This window comes from Acartia tonsa, chromosome 5, assembly GCF_053477335.1.
Source record: "Acartia tonsa isolate MP-2025a chromosome 5, ASM5347733v1, whole genome shotgun sequence".
Classification (NCBI taxonomy): Eukaryota; Metazoa; Arthropoda; class Copepoda; order Calanoida; family Acartiidae; genus Acartia; species Acartia tonsa.
The window spans coordinates 49,110,357-49,128,474 of record NC_137264.1 but is presented as its reverse complement, the minus strand read 5'-3'; the positions used below and the strand labels follow the sequence as shown (position 1 = coordinate 49,128,474).

General features: G+C 32.2%; 2 protein-coding genes across 6 annotated transcripts in view; both read right to left on the bottom strand.

The window, feature by feature from the left end:
• Alg11 (ALG11 alpha-1,2-mannosyltransferase) overlaps window positions 1–16,931 on the bottom strand; it is a 22,611-nt gene extending 5,680 nt beyond the window's left edge. For 2 of the 4 annotated variants that reach the window (XR_013880004.1, XR_013880005.1), the window contains exons 1-16: window positions 16,846–16,931; window positions 15,754–15,847; window positions 14,793–14,860; window positions 13,570–13,665; window positions 13,152–13,276; window positions 12,584–12,663; window positions 11,870–12,015; window positions 8,284–8,355; window positions 7,577–7,661; window positions 6,444–6,533; window positions 5,645–5,692; window positions 4,263–4,367; window positions 3,604–3,697; window positions 3,188–3,233; window positions 1,715–1,822; window positions 629–845 (exon numbers count right to left, since the gene is read on the bottom strand). Coding sequence is in view for 1 of the 4 variants with exons in the window: in XM_080162017.1 (XP_080018143.1) it covers window positions 722–845; window positions 1,715–1,822; window positions 3,188–3,233; window positions 3,604–3,697; window positions 4,263–4,367; window positions 5,645–5,692; window positions 6,444–6,533; window positions 7,577–7,661; window positions 8,284–8,355; window positions 11,870–12,015; window positions 12,584–12,663; window positions 13,152–13,276; window positions 13,570–13,665; window positions 14,793–14,860; window positions 15,754–15,847; window positions 16,846–16,910 (1,446 nt within the window). In the remaining 3 variants the exon portion in view is untranslated. Of the gene's footprint in view, window positions 1–599; window positions 846–1,714; window positions 1,823–3,187; window positions 3,234–3,603; window positions 3,698–4,262; window positions 4,368–5,644; window positions 5,693–6,443; window positions 6,534–7,576; window positions 7,662–8,283; window positions 8,356–11,869; window positions 12,016–12,583; window positions 12,664–13,151; window positions 13,277–13,569; window positions 13,666–14,792; window positions 14,861–15,753; window positions 15,848–16,845 lie in introns of those variants that run through there. The other 2 variants (XR_013880003.1, XM_080162017.1) reach the window with 2 other exon arrangements.
• S1P (membrane-bound transcription factor site-1 protease) overlaps window positions 16,910–18,118 on the bottom strand; it is a 43,191-nt gene continuing 41,982 nt past the window's right edge. Inside the window, exon 30 of one of the 2 annotated variants that reach the window (XM_080162006.1) lies at window positions 16,910–18,118. The gene's annotated coding sequence lies outside the window, so the exon portion shown is untranslated. The other variant, XM_080162009.1, reaches the window with a different exon arrangement.

Below are 18,118 nucleotides of genomic sequence, written 5' to 3'. Positions count from 1 at the left end.
TCTGCCTTGTTGAACATAAGCGCAGCCAGCTCGGAGTACGAGCCCATCTTCGCCCAAAGATTTTTTTGTGCTAAAAGGTCATTACCTAAGCTTTTTATAGTGGGGTCAAACGTCCTGATTGGTCAAGTAGTTTTGACGCTATGGCCGTTTTAAAAAAGTCCCTAGATATGTGGCGCACCCTGTAATAATAAAACATAAAAAAAGGTAACACACTTTAGAATATATATGCGCATATAATAAATAACCTTTTATTTTTTCACCAGTAGACAGCTCTTTGGTAAAAATTTTGTGCATTTAATTCGTGGAATTAAGAAACAAGTAGGAAAAATTAGGGGATTATTAAAAAAAAGGGGGAGGTAGGTTATGCTAAAATTCCGTAAAAGTGTGGGTTTTAGCTTTTTAAGAATTTAAAATAGAAGTAGAGCTCTAAATTTGGTTGCTCTAATATAGTAAAATATAGTACATATCCAGTGAATCCACGGTATACCCCAGTAAAGCAACTTCCATGCCAAATTTTACGAGTTATACTTCTATTTTTAATTCTTAAAACTCACAACTTTACGAAATTTTAGCACAACCTACCTTTCCCTTTGTTTAACCTGAATTTCAAATAATTTGCAAAGCATACCTCAGAAATCTTAATCAAACTTTTCTTTAGTAACAACAAATAAACTATATATTAATACAAAATGTATAAAAAAGGGGTTTAAAAAAACTAGGTTTACTGTTGTGGAAACAAAGAATCCGTGGCCCGTGTCCACCCGCTGTCAAACTTCTGACTGCTGAACAGGTTGACTGATGACCTGGCTCGCTCTCGGATTCCTTCTCGTCCCTTGTCGGTCATCCTGTAATATTAATAATGAAGATTAAATCCATTATTAAAGACTAGCGGATAAGCCCCTAGGGACCTCTTGAGGGCGGGGAGGGAAGTAATTTTTTTAGGTGCAATTTAATATAAGGATAAATCTTGCGCCAGATGTAAGCGAGATCTTGAAATACACATATTTAGACAATAAGGGTCGGGGGAAATGCATTATCCAATAAACGGGAACAGCTCATCATTACTAGGTTTAATTAAGACACCAAGACAAAGGTTGTGCAATTGAAGTGTTGGTTTGTAAAAAGTTAGGTTAAGAATTCAGACGCTTTAATAAGTACTAGTTGCTTCAACACCAGCATCTAGTGTAGAACGAAGGAGGCCAGAAAAATAGCCTAAAACCAACTAGAAGCAATTATAAAGCTTCCCTGAAAAGTAAAATTAATTCGGACTACCAGTTTCAGAAAATTAGGTTTCAGACAAAACTTCCTTAGGTACTACTTTATATTATAGGAGGATGGATGATTCGGTTATTATACACCGAAATGAGAAGCTGTATAGAAGATAATATCCAGGTTAAATAATAAATATTCACCAAACCATTGCATATATGTATATTGTATACATAACAAATTTAGAGAGATTATTGTCTCGTATTTATTCGAATCCGGTGGATAAGAACAGGTTCTCATCCATACGAAAAAACTATGTCTAGCATCGTATTATATCCAGCTTTCTACGAATATAAAAATGTACAATCATAAGATTAAAACCAGTTTTTTTGGCCCGTGCCTTCGGCACCTCGGGGCTAAAAAAATGGTTTTAATCTTATAATTGTGCATTCTATATTCGCGGAAAGCTGTTTATAATACGAATTATCTTATCTCTGAATCTTACCCTAGAATGAAGGCAATATGTGCAGCATATTCTTGAGCGTTGGAGGCCAGGAATCCATTCCTGGATCCTGTTTCTTCAATTATTATGTCTCTCAAGGGACCTCCAGACCTAAGGTTTGAAAATTTAGTAAGATACATGAAGAATTATTTGATCAATGGTATGGAAAAATTTAATGTAAAAGATTTAGGCTTGCTAGTCTAAAATAAAATGCGGTCAATCAACACCCGTAATGCTTCATTTGCTTTTAGAAAAGGTACAAGATTTCTGAAAATAATCCACCATCTTACTATTTGTACTTATGTAACTAGAATTTACTAAATGCCTCAGAAACAAAATATTGACTGTTTTTTAATTTGAGATTTCTAAGGATGGTAAAAGGGAGTGTGAAAGTACAAATTTCTCATCTGATTATCAAATCTTAACATTTTCTAAGCATATTTCACTACACTGATCAACCAAAAACGTCCTATTAACAAAAATATCCAGAAATAATGCCTTGATTTTATGGTATTTTTGGAGGGAAAAAGGAAAATCAGGGAAAATCTGAACGTTTTTGTTTCTTATAATGTTAGTATGGATATTTAACTTGTCATATATAGTTGAAACAATTTACTTACTGTTAAGGATTTATTTTATGATATAAAATTGCCAATAAGTTTTTTTATAACATAGTAATTAGGTAATAAAGATCTATATTAAATTCGTATTATTGGCAAAAAAATACCTCACTGTCTACAAAGGGTTGAATCTCAGATTTTATTTAAAATAATAATAGGTATCCTTTTTTATTGTGTTAGAGAATTAAAAGCCCATTTTGGAGAATTAGTTTACACTTTTATCAGACTGTTTATAAAGAAATATTGCACCTTTATTATTTACAAATTTGTAATTAAAGGTGGGCGAGAGATGGGCCATCTAAAGTTACTTGGATACTAATAAAAAAAACCTGTTTCTAGCTTTGTTATTGTATTTGGTTTTCAACAAAAAATATTGCTTATTTTATCAATTTCTAAGTAACTATACATTTGTTTAAAGCAAGGATTATGTTAAAAGTCAGCTTAACCGTTAGGAAAAATAGAGAACTATATCAAAAAGTTTAGTTTTAGCTATAGAAGGAAAAAAAGACAATTAACTGCACATTTATATAGTCCGGAAATTTTTTCCCCAATCTTGGACATAGTAAAAATCGACGGAAAAAGCCGTTTTTTTAAGGAAACGAGAGACAGTTTTGCCCTTTATTTGAGATTATATGAATGAGATGATGTTAAGGTTTGATAATCTGATGAGAAATTTTCTCGTTCACAGTCCCTTTAAGATCAAACTATGCAGTGTACATTGGTACAAGTAAAAAAAGTGGAGAAAAAAAAATAATTATGTTGTTAAACGATTGATTTGAGATAAGACTATCTGCTTGAGCTTATTACTTTTTAATTTTCAATATTTAATGTAATTGAATATTTGAAAATGGATTACCTGTGAGCTATTGTTAATAAACCCGCAGCCATCATTTCAACAATGCCTATAATTGCAAAATTTATTCATATGTTTAGTTATTTATCCAATCTGTAATAAAAAAAAGTTAGATCTTCAACCGTGTGCCAGGTGCCTGCCTCTTCAAAGATGACGAAATTCATAAGCTATTGCTGATTTTCAGAAAAGCCCACTCCTTCCAAAAACTTGCCCAGAAAAGGGGAAACCCTTACTACAGAGAAATGTTAATATTCTAACCAGTATATTATCCTGTGGATGGAGAAATAAAATGGGGGGGGGGGATTTATCTAAAGTAATTGTTCCCTTTCAACTTTCCCTAATTTGAATAAATCATTTGAAACAAACTTCTTTTTTTTCTATAGATGGCTAATCTTCTAATAAATAATGAATTGTCTTACCTATACCAAAATGTTCATTCCACATTGTATGTAATCCAATTTGTGCTTCTGACAGCTCATTCAGTAAGGACGGATATGGTAAATTCACTTTAAACTGAAAAAAATAAACAATTTTGTTGGCAAAAATTGTGAAGCTTTAGCAACTATGAAGCTATGAGAAGTTAGTGCGAGAGGGGTACTAAAAATTTTAAAATGTGCTTTGAGAACAAAAATCGCCACTCACAACAATTTTCAAAATAGTCTCAGTTTCATTTAAAATGTTGTCAGTATCTTATCATTGCTGAGCTACTTATGATCATATTAACCTAACTGAAGAAAGTAATAATATGAGTGCAAGATTTTGACAGCGTGGGTTTTTTTTATGGAAAAGTTACGTCATGCAGGGATCTAAAGGGAAAAGACTAACGCCAATAAATCTATAAACTACCCCCAATGATGATACCCAAAATTACCCCTTCTGTATTTTACAAATAGTTTTAACATTCAACTTGGTGAACCAACCAATAAAAAGTAAAATAAATGTTCCAAAGGAGATCAGCCAATAAATAAGGAAACGTTTTTACAAATTTTCGGGGATTAGTGTAATAGACAGCCCAATGTCCCCTCCCGCCCTATAACTATTTATCATCTTTGAAAAAAAGCTACTCAATAATTGTTACCTCTACGTTATCTTCCACCGACAAGTACTTGCATAAATCTTGAATATCCTTCACCAACTTTTCATCTTCCTCTCCCCTCACTCCTCCAATTATCACTAATTTCACCTGAATATATACATATATCTACAGGGTGTCCGTCGGAAACTGTTTTTTTTTGAACGTTTATTACTCCCTTAATATTGAGCTATCTTAGTAATATAAAAAGTATTTGACTGACCATTTTATGGCATAGCAATGTTCCTAACTCATCCTAAAGTTCACAAAGTAAATATTTTCTGCTGTGTTAGTCTAAATTCAATAAAATCAATCTCTTATGCAAAACCTCGTAGATTTTTTTCTGTTTATTTTGAGGATTTTTCATCATTGTCCCATAAAATGGTCAGACCAAGGCTGTCAAATTCTTTTTATTTTACTAAGATAGCTAAAATATTAAGGAAGTAATGAGCGTAATAAAAAAACAGTTTCTGACGGGCACCCTGTAGAATATTGTCAGCTTATACCAACAACAAAATCATTTCGAAAAAAAACAAGAAACCTATAGCTACACGATTTTCAGCTGTCGTTGGGAGGCATTTTAAGGGAGAATGTCTATTTAAATTTAATTTTAACTATTTAAACCATCAAATTCTTTGTTGAGTAAAAAATTAATATAATCTCTTATCAATACAGCTAACTATAATACAAAGATAACTGCTGTTTACGTTTATCCATAGACATTAGACAATACATGTCGAAGAATTAGGCTGCACCTTTTTTTTGAAGCATTTAAACTATTAGTAAACAAAGTAAACCATTATTTTATAATTATTGAAAAGTTGTATGGTATTGAACATATACCTACTGATAACTGATTGTTAACAGGGAAAAGGGAATGTTATTCTGATTCTGACAAACAATTATAAGTGAAAATTTCCCCGCAACCCCCTACCCCTTTTTCTCCCCCTTCTTACCAATTCCCCTTCAGTTACATCAAAAAACAAGTTATACGCTAACATTAACCCAAGAAAATATTTAATTTTGCGGCAATTTCAATTGGAATGAATTGGCTGAATAGCAGACCCTCTGATTGTTAAGAATATTAAATAAAATTTTCGATGTGCTGAAAATGGATTGCCTATTTCTTCCCTAATTTCCAAAGTTGTACAGCAAATAACCCAATTATTGCAAACGCTATTTTCAGCTACCCCGGTCAAAGGGAAAAGTGATATAATGTATAGACGATTTTTACATTATACAATCAAAATTTTAATTTTTCAAATTTTTTTTTTTTTTTTTTTAAGTTAGAAGCTTTTTTAGCTGGTAGTAAATATTATTATTGAGATAGGATGCGGAAGCTAGGTACACTTTCGGAAACTAAAATTCAGTACATCAAATTTTCTCACCTTAGACCATTCTTCTTCAGAAATGATTTGTCTAAGCTCAAACATTGCCTAAAAAATGGTATACAAGTTTTTTTTGAAGACATTAATTGAAGCCTTTTAAAGGGGGACTGCCATTTACAGTGGATGTGTTTTCGCCAGTGCAAATGGATGTATTTATGGCAAACTGAATTTTTACTGTATAAATGACAATAAAATCGATTCTCATGCCATAAATACATCCAACACTGGCAAAAATACATCCAATATTTTTATACATATGTCAAAAATACATCTGACACTGGCATTTAAACATCCATACATTTTCAATTATATGTCATAAATACATCCAACACTGGCATTTATAAAACATGTTTTTATTCGTTTACTCAGAATGTGTTTAACAGGCTTCTACAATTTCGTGTGAGGATTAACGTGATATACAAACATCCTTAATCAGAGGCCAGGGGTGTATATTCTACATGGGATCCCCTGCTCAGGGGGGGGGGGGGGATAAAAAATAAGTAGTTGGAGGGAAAAAAAATGTAAAAAATTAAGAAAACTGAAAACATTTTTTCCATTTCCCCCCCCTCCTTGGTGAAAAAATCAAAAAAAATGTGTGGTAGGAGGGATAAAATAAATAAAATATAGAGTTCTTTAAATATTTTTCAATTTTTCCCCCTTCTTGGTGTGAAAAAACTAGGGGGGAAAAAAATATAAAAAAATTGTAGCAGGGGAAAAAAAATAAATCTTGTGCAGAATATACACCCCTGTCAGAGGCATGTCGGAATTACCTAGAAGATTAGGCATAAAAAAATCTTACCTTAATTTGAAGCGGATGGTCCTTTTCTGGTCTGAACTGACCCAGAGATATTATTTTGTACTCTTTTGTCTCCTCTCTTTTAGATGGCAACTAAACAAAGACATCAATTTTGAAAAGTATGGCAGCTGCAAGCAGCGCATCAGCCGCGACTAAGCCTCGTATCTCAACGCATTTGTATGCTTTTAATAAAAAAGAAAGACAGATTGCAATATTTGTTTCAGGTCTAGACTTCCAGCTGACTTTTGAAATTGTAAAATATTGATTTCCCTGAGGCTTACAGGCGGCTGCCGAGCCCTGTTAAGAAAAAAAAGACAAAACGTGAAAGAGAGATAAAATACTAATAAGCCTTTAAAATTGGCATGAGATTATTTAGAATTAGTCCATATTTCATAGTGAGTTGGTACTACTCAACTTTGCTTTAATTTACTTTAAGAAGGGTGTGTTTATGTTTTATTTAGAAAGAAACAATGTAATAGGAGAGATAATTGATAACGAAATAGACCTTCAGAACGACTCTAATATGACTCTAATTTAAAATAAGAGTTTTCATGTATTACACCTTATGGATAGATGGATAATAAATAAATATAAAACAAGGATGACAACATTCATAAAAGCGAAGCTCTGAAACGATATGACAGATGAACATTAACTTTTGTTGAGTGTCAGAACTGAATATACAAAATATGAAAATATAAGGTTTGACAAAATTATACGTAAATTTGTAGCAAAACTTCTTAAATACAAAATTCTGTTTAAGGACATACTAACATTTTAATGATTTGATTATAGAGATGCTTCGCTCATAATATTGTACCTTATTGTAATAGGAATCAGTAATCAAAAAATCAGATCAATCGGTTGATTTTATCACATAAAAAATTGTTATTAAAAAAGTAAAAAAATCAACATGTTTAAAATGGACGTACGGACATTCTGGTAAGGTTTAAAAAGTTGCTACGCACGTACCTAACTACTAAAGAAATCACCATGCAAAGTTTGAAATCGATAGGACAATTCTAACATGCCTAAATTAACAAATAAAAGCTACCTATCTCGGACGGACGGACCGACCCTAATTATAGAAAAGCTTCGCTTTAAAAAATATGCTTAAAGAAGTAGGATTTCTATACCTGACTTAAATGTGAAACCTCGCAGGGAGGAAATACTTTGCAGGGAACAATATTCCATAGACTTAAGATATGGTCTTCTGTCCAGCTGAAATAAGAATGGTATTATAGATATTAGGGATGGCAATCCGTCAAATTTTTGGACCGGATTCGGATTCTTACAAGAATCCGTCCAAAAATGGCGGATTCTTGCGGATTCCGGATTCTTATTTTTGGCGGATTCCGAATTCGGATTCTAGCAATATTTTAAAAGGCTTTTTTTTAAATTAAAAAAATTAAGTGCTACATTGTCCTAAAAATTAATGTTCTTGGTGTTCTCTATAATTCACTTCCGAGAATCGAACCAGATTTTAAAAGATATTAGGTAGATATAATGATGATAATGACAAGTTTTAAAAAACTCAAGACGCTAATTTTAGCCTACCAATTAAGAATCCGAATCCGCTATTAAAAAACGAGTTCCGGATTCGGATTCCAAAATTGGCCAAAAATTGGGCAGATTCCGGATCCCAGATTCGGATTGCCAACCCTAATAGATATTAAATATTGTACCTACTGCTGCTTTGTTCTATGCATGACAACGAAAATAACTGATATACTGCATAAAAAAAAGTTAGGGCTCCTTACAAGATGACCCTACCGCTCAGACGGACGAACGTACCGACCGTAATCAAAAAGTAGCAGCGCTACTAAAAGTAAGAAAAATTTACCTAGAATTTACCATTACGCAGTCAGCTACACCTCCACATTTTCCATAGGCCCACGCAAATAGTCGATAATATCTAAATTAACAAGGATGACAACATCCATAACATCCATAAGTAGCAAAGTTCAAAAATTATGAATGGATATCGGGGAAAAAATTACTATAGAGCAGTGTCATACAATAATAATCAAACTTGATGAAATAGAGAAATCACGAAAACGTGAAAATGTGTAGAATGTAACATTGATTAATCCCTGAAAATTTCAGTCCTCTTTCTTGAAAAAGATCGAGAAAGTCACGAAAACTTGAAAATCAAGGAATCGATCTCGCACCCAAAATAACAGACAGATGGACAAAACAAAGTATAGATTAGATGGACATATATCATGAGAATCTTCACTAAAAATTTCAGCTTTCTATCTTAAATAGGAGCCGAGAAAATCACGTTTCCCCCATAGCGTTACGGACTGACTTACTGACTGGTGGACAGACAAAGTGAATTATAGAGTAGCTTTGCTACTTAAAACAAGTATAAGTATAACTGAAAACCTATGCATATGCAAATTTAAGAGCTACAAAAAGTAATTAAACTGACGAAAAGTAAAGGAACAAATTTTGTTAAATTAGAGCAAGGGGTAATTCATCGCATACTATTATAGACAGCTTTCCGAGGATATTAAAATGAAAAATTTTAAGCCCCGATGAACGAACTGACCAATAAATGATGCCCTTGTTAGCATCATATATTCTATATCCATTAATAGCAACTATAATATGACCTTGCTTTCAATATTATAGAAATCACAACGAAAATTCTTTGTAAATCTGTCGCAAGATCGCTTTAAAATTGGTAGATAAATGTGGAAATACTCTAAACTTAAAGACTTAATTTTAAAAATGCTTTACCATAAACCTCGTCTTAGAGTAATTTTTAACAAAATCTTTTAATAGTTTAATAATATTATAACAAAATGTTACAGGATAGTTTGGCGTCGATAGTACAATTCTAGCATGCCTAATTATCAAAGCTATCCAAAAAGTAACAAACGGACGAACCATGAATGTAGAGAAGGTTTGCATTTATAAACTTTTTACATAATAAATTAATTCTAAACAATTAACAGGAAGTGATTATAAATAAGTGAAAATTGATTGGCCGTGATTAGCATCAAATAAAGAGATTCTGAGTATTATTCTATATAAAGATTATTATGAACCATGGTAATTGGAAAAATGAATGCAGCCTTATTGATGCAAAGCTTTTAATTAGGGTATTAACGTCGCATCCCAACGTCATATGGACAATTAGCTGAATTGAAAACACTAAAGAATTATTCAATCGTTATGAAACATGGAATACTTGTCTAGTTGATGATTTTTGGTAATTCATGTAACAAGGCTACTCTATAAGTAAAAACAAAAACGATTTGAGTGTTTATTTACAGTCATACCCAAAACAGTAGCCTATCTCGTCGCGTTGGGAAGGTAGTTGAATAAGTCTTAATTTTGGCCAAAACTACTTCAAACTAAAGACATTAAAATTTCAGATGTTCCTACTGCTCTCATGTCAGATGCGTCACATTGATCTTAAGATTAGGGGGAATGCCTTTACCAAAACAGATGCAATTCATTACTATGAATAGGACTTCTGACAAAGGTCGTGCCTCAAAAGTTCAAAGTCAAACAATTTACCTATGCAATTTTTATTCAATGGAAATTAAGATTTCTTTGGTTTTAAAGATTTATAGTTGATTTATTTTGCTACCAAAAACTCCAGGTATAAAAAGTCCCCCTTAATTAACATGAATGTTGTCGTCTTTTAAAAATATATTTCAAAGTATGATTGAACTTAAATGTATGCATAATAAAAATTTAATGAAAAAAAAAGAAATAATTTTTACAACTTTATAAAAAAACATAAAATAATTAAAATCTGAAAAGAATTAGGGTCAAGCGGGGCATTAACCGGTAAGGGGCATTACCGGTAATTTTTTACCCACCTTCAGAAAATGACATTTTTCTCCATGTTCTAATCGACTGACAGAAAAAAACATAAAAGCAAATTTGTTCCTTATTAAATTGCCTACAAAAAAGTATAAAATGAAATTTTTGTGAGATAAATTTTAAGGGTACTTTTGGGGTCTCAAAGTCGGACGAAAAAAAATTTTTTTCAAAAATTTTTTCACCTATGTGTATAAAGATCGACCTACACAAAAATTGGTAAGACCTAGAACTGATCCGTAAAAACCTTTTGAACTAAGAATTGCCCGCTCTTTCCAAATCCGTTGAGAGCTTAAATGTAGAGTTAATATTTTTTTCAAAAATGACCAAAGTTCGCGCGGGGTATTTTTCGGTAACGTCGAAAAAAAAATTCAAATTCGATTTTTAATATCAATTTTCAGGTTTTCTTTGGTAAAATCTAAAATTCAATATGGGCTTTTTAAGAATTAGGCCAAAAAGTGAATAGAACAGATTTTTTTATAAAAAAAAATTCAAATTTTATTTTGAAAGAAAATTTTTGTGAAAAAAAAATCGAAATTTCTCGTCCTTTAAAAAAAATGATTTTTGACATAGAAGGAATAGTCCGATCTTTATGAAAATTTTTGTGGATAATCCCTATAACCTTTACTAATTATGATTATTTATGTTTGACTGGCCGTTTGGCCGTTTTTCATCGATTTTTTTTAGGTTGAAAAGACGTTACCAACAATGCCCCACCATGGGGCATTTATCGGTAATTTCTTTGAGTCCAATTATGACAAACTTCTAAAAGTCCTAGGATAACGTCCTATTAGGACCTGATAGTCCTTTCCGTAAGCTTTCTAATGGTCTTGGTCCCATTTAAAAATATTAATATTTACCCCATTTTTTTTTCAAAAAACCGAAAAAATTACCGGCAATGCCCCGCCTCACCCTACCCACTTAAATAAAATCATATTTTTAAATAAACATTAAACAAGATAGGCCTTTTCCAGATTAATTTCTATAAAATTGTTTATTCAATTTCTATTAGGTAATTTGGATCTATTAAACAATCCTTATGTAAAACCTGCCTGTCTGTCTGTTTGTACATAAGGATCTTACTAACCGCTGAACCGATATGATTCTCCTTTAGGAAGTAGCTTCCTGAGAAGGTTTAAAACTATTTTCGGGGATGATACCAACAACCTACCAAGATATATCACCCCTAGAAAAAAAATTTACCATAAATTTTTTTCCCTCTTAAGACTAGTGTATCTTATAATTTGAAGCACATTAATGGCAAGCTAACAACATTTTTAAAGGAAAGTCAAGTTTGGACGGTATCGTCATTCAATCATAATTTAATTAAGTATTAGCGTCTGTTTCTGACGCAGTAAGTACAAGCTTAGGTTGTCTATAGATTCGATATATAGATACAGCGGTATACGATTATTTGATATATGGGTCAATAGGTAATCTAGGTTCAGGTAACCTTTGAAAAGCCATTTGGATAAACAGTCTCTTAAATACATCTAGATTCAGGAAAGCCTATAAAAACCATACCTGTAGAAAACCTGTCTGTTAAAAATATCCATGTTAAAGGCTAAGCTATCATTTAACATTTTTACCTGAGTTTTGCGAAGGTGGCCAAAGGATTTCTGGAGACAGATCTCCTGTTATTGTAGGCAGATCTTCTGTTCTGTACAGCGTCCAGCATGTCTGTGGATATGGTAGGGTAGTGGACATAGCATCCAACTTTACTGTCACATACATACTAGATTTTACATGTAGATAGTCAAAAATGATAGATAGATAGATAGATAGATAGACAGAAAGATAGATAGACAAACAGACTATGACATAAAGATAGATAGAGATACAGGTACAGTCTTGATAGACATGATAGGATTAGTGATGGCAATCCGTCGAATTTTTGGGCCGGATCCGGATTCCAAAATTGGCCCAAAAATTGGGCGGATTCCGGTCCCCCCCCCCCCCCCCCAAGAAAATAGCTTAAAACCACCAGAGGACCAGTAGGTATATTCCCAGAAGGGTAGAGCCCAATTTGTTCAGCAGTTACTGAGATTTTACAAAAAAAATGTAAATAAATTTTTTTGGGGGGTGGGTTTATTTAGTTTTTGGGGGGTTGGGGTGTCCCACCCCCCAGGAAAATAGCTTAAAAGTGTACCGAAAATTTTGTTCCTTCCCTCCCTAAATAAAGTGCAAAGAAAGGGGAAAGAAACATTATAGACAGACATAGAGACATTTTCAGATAAGCAATGTTATGTCTGCGTTCCTTAAGTTAATAGATACTTGTCTAGCACAACAGTACAACTATTTACCTTGAAAAGAGGTAGTGTGAAAGCATAGCCCATAGTATCAAAATATATATCTGGAGCACAATTTGATAATGCTTCTATACCTAAATAATAATATGGTAAATTTAAAGACAAAGGTTTAAAGTGGGATTAAAATAGGATAGGGGGTGGGGGGAAGAAAATAGCCAGCCCAAGACATAAACTTTATTATTGAATAGTGTACAACCATCCTAGGCCCTATGTGAGGTTTTCCTAAACTGGAGGATACATTTCTAAAGTTTTAAGTCCATAGGACTATTATATAAAATATACCTAATATCAAAGATCCAAGACTCTGTCCCAGCATAGTAAAGTAAGGATACATTATTAAAGTTTAAAGTCAATAGGACTATTATATATGATATACCTAATATTAAAGATCCAAGACTCTGTCCCAGCATAGTAAAGTAAGGATACATTATTAAAGTTTAAAATCAATAGGACTATTCTATAAATTACCAAATATTAAAGATCCAAGACTCTGTCCCAGCCTAGTAAAGTAAGGATACATTATTAAAGTTTAAAGTCAATAGGACTATTATATATGATATACCTAATATTAAAGATCCAAGACTCTGTCCCAGCATAGTGAAGTAAGGATACATTTTAGCCTCTACATATTCTCTCTTGTGTAGGTAAACAAATTCTAAATGTTTATTTGATATCTCCATGTCAAACCTAAAAGAAACAAGGATGACGACAATATTCATGAAAGTGAATACATTCACAGTCCTACTGTCATACAAACGAACATTAATATCTTTACAGTGTCAGTCCTTGAAAAATGCAGTATTTTTATCTGTTATCTAATAATATTTTACTTTTGCATTAGAAAATCAAAGAGGACTGTCTGTATATAAGTAGAAGAAGACTTTTATCCTAAGATTGCAGAAACGTTCGTCTGTCCGACTTTTTATTTTCTTGAGCTATGTTTTTACATATATTGTAACTACAATTATAAGATATTTTACCTTTGACTAGCTTTTGAAATAATTTGGTCCGGGGCTGCATCTGTATCCCCGGTGTAGATTACTATATGAGCCCCAGGATGTCGGATCTGAACACATCTAGACAAGGATAATTATGTGTATAAGTAGCGCAGCAATAATATTTTTATCTTTATTACAGAATGTTGGATCTAGACACATCTAGACAAGGATAATTATGTTTATAAGTAGCGCAATAATAATATTAATATTTGTATTACAGGATGTTGGATCTAGACACATCTAGACAAGGATAATTATGTTTATAAGTAGCACAGCAATAATATTAATATCTTTATTACAGAATGTTGGATCTAGACACATCTAGACAAGGATAATTATGTTTATAAGTAGCGCAGCAATAATATTAATATCTTTATTACAGGATGTTGTATCTAGACACATCTAGACAAGGATAATTATGTTTATAAGTAGCGCAGTAATAATATTAATATCTTTATTACAGGATGTTGTATCTAGACACATCTAGACAAGGATAATTATGTTTATAAGTAGCGCAGCAATAATATTAATATCTTTATTACAGGATGTTGTATCTAGACACATCTAGACAAGGATAATTATGTTTATAAGTAGCGCAGTAATAATATTAATATCTTTATTACAGGATGTTGTATCTAGACACATCTAGACAAGGATAATTATGTTTATAAGTAGCGCAGCAATAATATTAATATCTTTATTACAGGATGTTGTATCTAGACACATCTAGACAAGGATAATTATGTTTATAAGTAGCGCAGCAATAATATTAATATCTTTATTACAGGATGTTGTATCTAGACACATCTAGACAAGGATAATTATGTTTATAAGTAGCGCAGTAATAATATTAATTTCTATATTACAGGATGTTGGATCTAGACAAGGATAATTATGTTTATACCTAAGTAGCGCAGTAAAAATATTAAAATGGGGGTCAAACATTGATTGCATAAGAACTATGGCTTCATGGTGCTCCAAGAAAAGGCATTGAGATATAGAATCAGTAACTTTTGTCCGTTTCAAAATATCTCGTTCCTAGCCTCTGAAAATCTCAAAAAAAAACTTTAAAAATTGCAAATTCTTAAAAAAAAACCTAAAAATGGGGGTTTTCAGCTATTTCTAAAGCTAAGAGCAAGATATTTAAAACTATAACCTATTTATATTATATGGCAGCTGCGCTACTACAAAGAAATAAATCTTACCTGACTGCTCTCCACAGAACTCTTTCCCCTCCACCTCCTGCATTGCAGTACGGATGGAAAAACCCAACCTAAACAAAAAAATAATTTTCTTAAGTTTTGTTTCGTCTAAAAAACTATACCTACTTACTTAATCATAGATATTATTTTTTGGATCTACTGCACTTCACGGTAAAATATTGTTGGTAACGAATATTGCCAAAAATCTATGAATTTAAAGACTGCTAGCTGCCAAACGGCTGAAAATACAGATCATGCCCGCACACTGTTTTAAGCGGCATAAGAAGGCCAACAAATAATCTGAAATAGCCATAAATCAATATTACATAATTATCTCGCAGTGCAGGGAAATGCACGAAAAAGGCCTATTTTACGCGTTTTTTCTTCAGTGAAGCTTTCCCTGTGCATCATTGGATCTTGGGCTATTCCAGATTATAATTATTTGTAGGCCTTCTTATACCGCTTAAAATAGTGTGCGGGTATAATCTGTACGTTCAGCCGTTTGGCAGCTAGATTTCATAGATTTTTGGCAATATTCGTTACCAGCAATATTTTACCGTGAACTGCAGTAGATCCCTTTTTTTTTACTTGGTAGTAAAGACTACTTTGAAATAAGAATAACAACATCCATCGGTAAAGTGACAGATTTTTGTACATGGAAAAAACGGTATCCAACACATATCCCTAATTCGATTCCCACTGTTTAGATTCCCACAAAAGGATTCCCCGAAATCTGATTCCCCTAATGTTAAATATCCTTTGTTATTCTTTTCCCAATGACACTTTGCAAAATTTTATTTCAAAATTAGCAGTCTAATTTTGTAAAATAATAAGGCAAGTTGCTTTAAAACAAAAGGACGTAATTATCAGCAAACATTGTTTGTTTTTATATTTATTATAAAAAAAATACATAATAAGCACTAGACAAAGTTATAGAGTGGTTTCGCTACTTAAAATAACTTACCACTAGGGCGTCTTTTTTCTTATGCTTAGCTGCAACTCCATATTTTAGTGTGATATATAATAGATACAATAAGGAGGCTAATATCACAATACCTAGTCAGTCAATACTTAAACATCATTCCATAACAATTTAACATCTATAACATGAATAAGAATTTTTTTGTCGAAAGGTAAAGATCTTAGAAAAAAATTGTTCAAATTCTTTTTACTTTTCAGGGATGCTTTGGTGATATCTTTGTACCTATGGTTTTAGTTTGTTTTTCTGACCTCCCATAGAGGCTAGGGACGAAGTAACTAGGTAGTAATTAAAATAGAAACAGTAAGGCTCATTAACTCAACATGATTTAACCTAATTTGTGAATTGGGGGGGGGGGGGGGAGTTTTGACACATTTGCGTAAACCTGGCACCTAGGCTTTATCTTTGGACTGAGATGATAGGTTATTAATGTTAAAATCTTTCTTATATGATGAATTTCACGAAGTTTTAAGATTTTTTTGATATGCATCCAGGTTCCGGAGCTCCAAGCCTCCAGGTGGTCTCTGTACAGGTAAAAATGAAAAAAAAAAATTTTTTTAAAGTTACAAATCAACTTACAAAACAAAATATGCATCTTTTTTCTTCAAATATGTGAATAATATTAAAAGTTTTATTTTAAAGGTTTATTTGTAACTTTAAAAAAAAAATTTTGTTTTTCATTTTTACCTGTACAGAGACCACCTGGAGGCCTATCCAAAAAATCTTAAAACGTCGTGAAATTCATCATATAAGAATGATTTTATCATTAATAACCTATCCTAACAGTCCAAAGATAAAGCCTAGGTGCCAGGTTTACGCAAATGTGTCAAAACTCCCCCCCCCTTAACCACATTTACCAACATTTTAAATCAGGGATCTTAAGGATATGACAATGCAGAAAAATTGTAATAAATCCACAATGATAATCGATAAAATTATCTCTTCTGTAAATAAAAACTATTGGTTAAAACGTTTGGACATTCAACTTAATGAACCAAGCAATCAAAATCTAATAATAGTATCCATAGTATTTTAGTCAGCGAAGAAGAAAACGTATTTCAAGTATTGAACTTTCCTGAAAGAAAAACTAGAAAACAGGGATAAAGAAGGTCCAGACATATTTGCCATATTGAGTCTAACATCTGAAAGAATACAGGTGATGCAAATATTACATATTTAGTAGCTACGCTACATATAACATTCAAATATTAACTAAAATATGCAGGGGTGTATATTCTGAACAAGATTAATTTTTTCCCCCAAGTAGGGAGAAAAAACCCGGAAAATGTACTCTTTATTTTTTCATCACCCCCCCCCCCTCCCCTTTAAAAGGGGATTCGATGCAGAATATACACCCCTGAAAATATGGGAGTTAGGACAAAGGCTGATAAGTAAACCTTTTTACCCCCATATTTACAACCTACCTATGCTCATTTAGCTTAAAATTATGAAAATCTACTATCCAAATTTTTGAGAAGCTTAATTTTGGGTTTAAACAAGGGGAAGTGAGAGTGAAATAGAGGAGTTAAAAAAATGGTCAACTTATTAAATATCATTTAATTATATATCCTAATCATTGAAAACTACCAAGGACAGAATATCACTATTCATTACTAAGCATTGAGAAAAATTAACTTATCTTCCATTGTCTACTCCATTTATAAATAACAATTTGAAGAATACATGTTAAATGTAAAATAACTGGAAAATCTTTGTTTTTAAAACACATGCAGACCTCATTAAAATCACTATCATTTAATGATATATATGATCAATATATTTTAACTTAGCCCTAAATATTAGGTATAAATGGAGGGAGCGGTTGTGACACTTTTTGAAACCAAATTTACAGGAATTCAACTTAAAAAAGAGTTACAGCACTGAAATTTGGAATGACAGTCGCTTTAAAGAGGTACAATGTGGAACTGTGAAGAAAAGTTGGTGAAACAGCCGCTACCGCCGTTTCCCACCAAAAAAAACAATTCGGCGATAGCGGCGGTTCTGCCGCTGTTTTTTTACAGTTCCACATTGTACCTCTTTAAAGCAACTGCCATCCCTAATTTCAGTGCTGTAACTCTTTTTTAGTTGAGTTCCTTTGACTTTTAGCTTTGGTTTTAAAAAGTGTCACAACCGCCTCCCTTTTTTTAATTAATAAATTTTCGATGATTTTTCAAGGTTAAAAAAAAATTCAATACATAAATAAAATGGTAACTAAACTTAATATCTTTGGTGTGTCGAAAAATTAAACAAATAACAAGAATGACAAAATTTGAAACTAAACACTAAATTATAATATCAATGATTAATTGTATAAGTAACTTCGACAATTTTATCAAAGTTTTAACTTTAA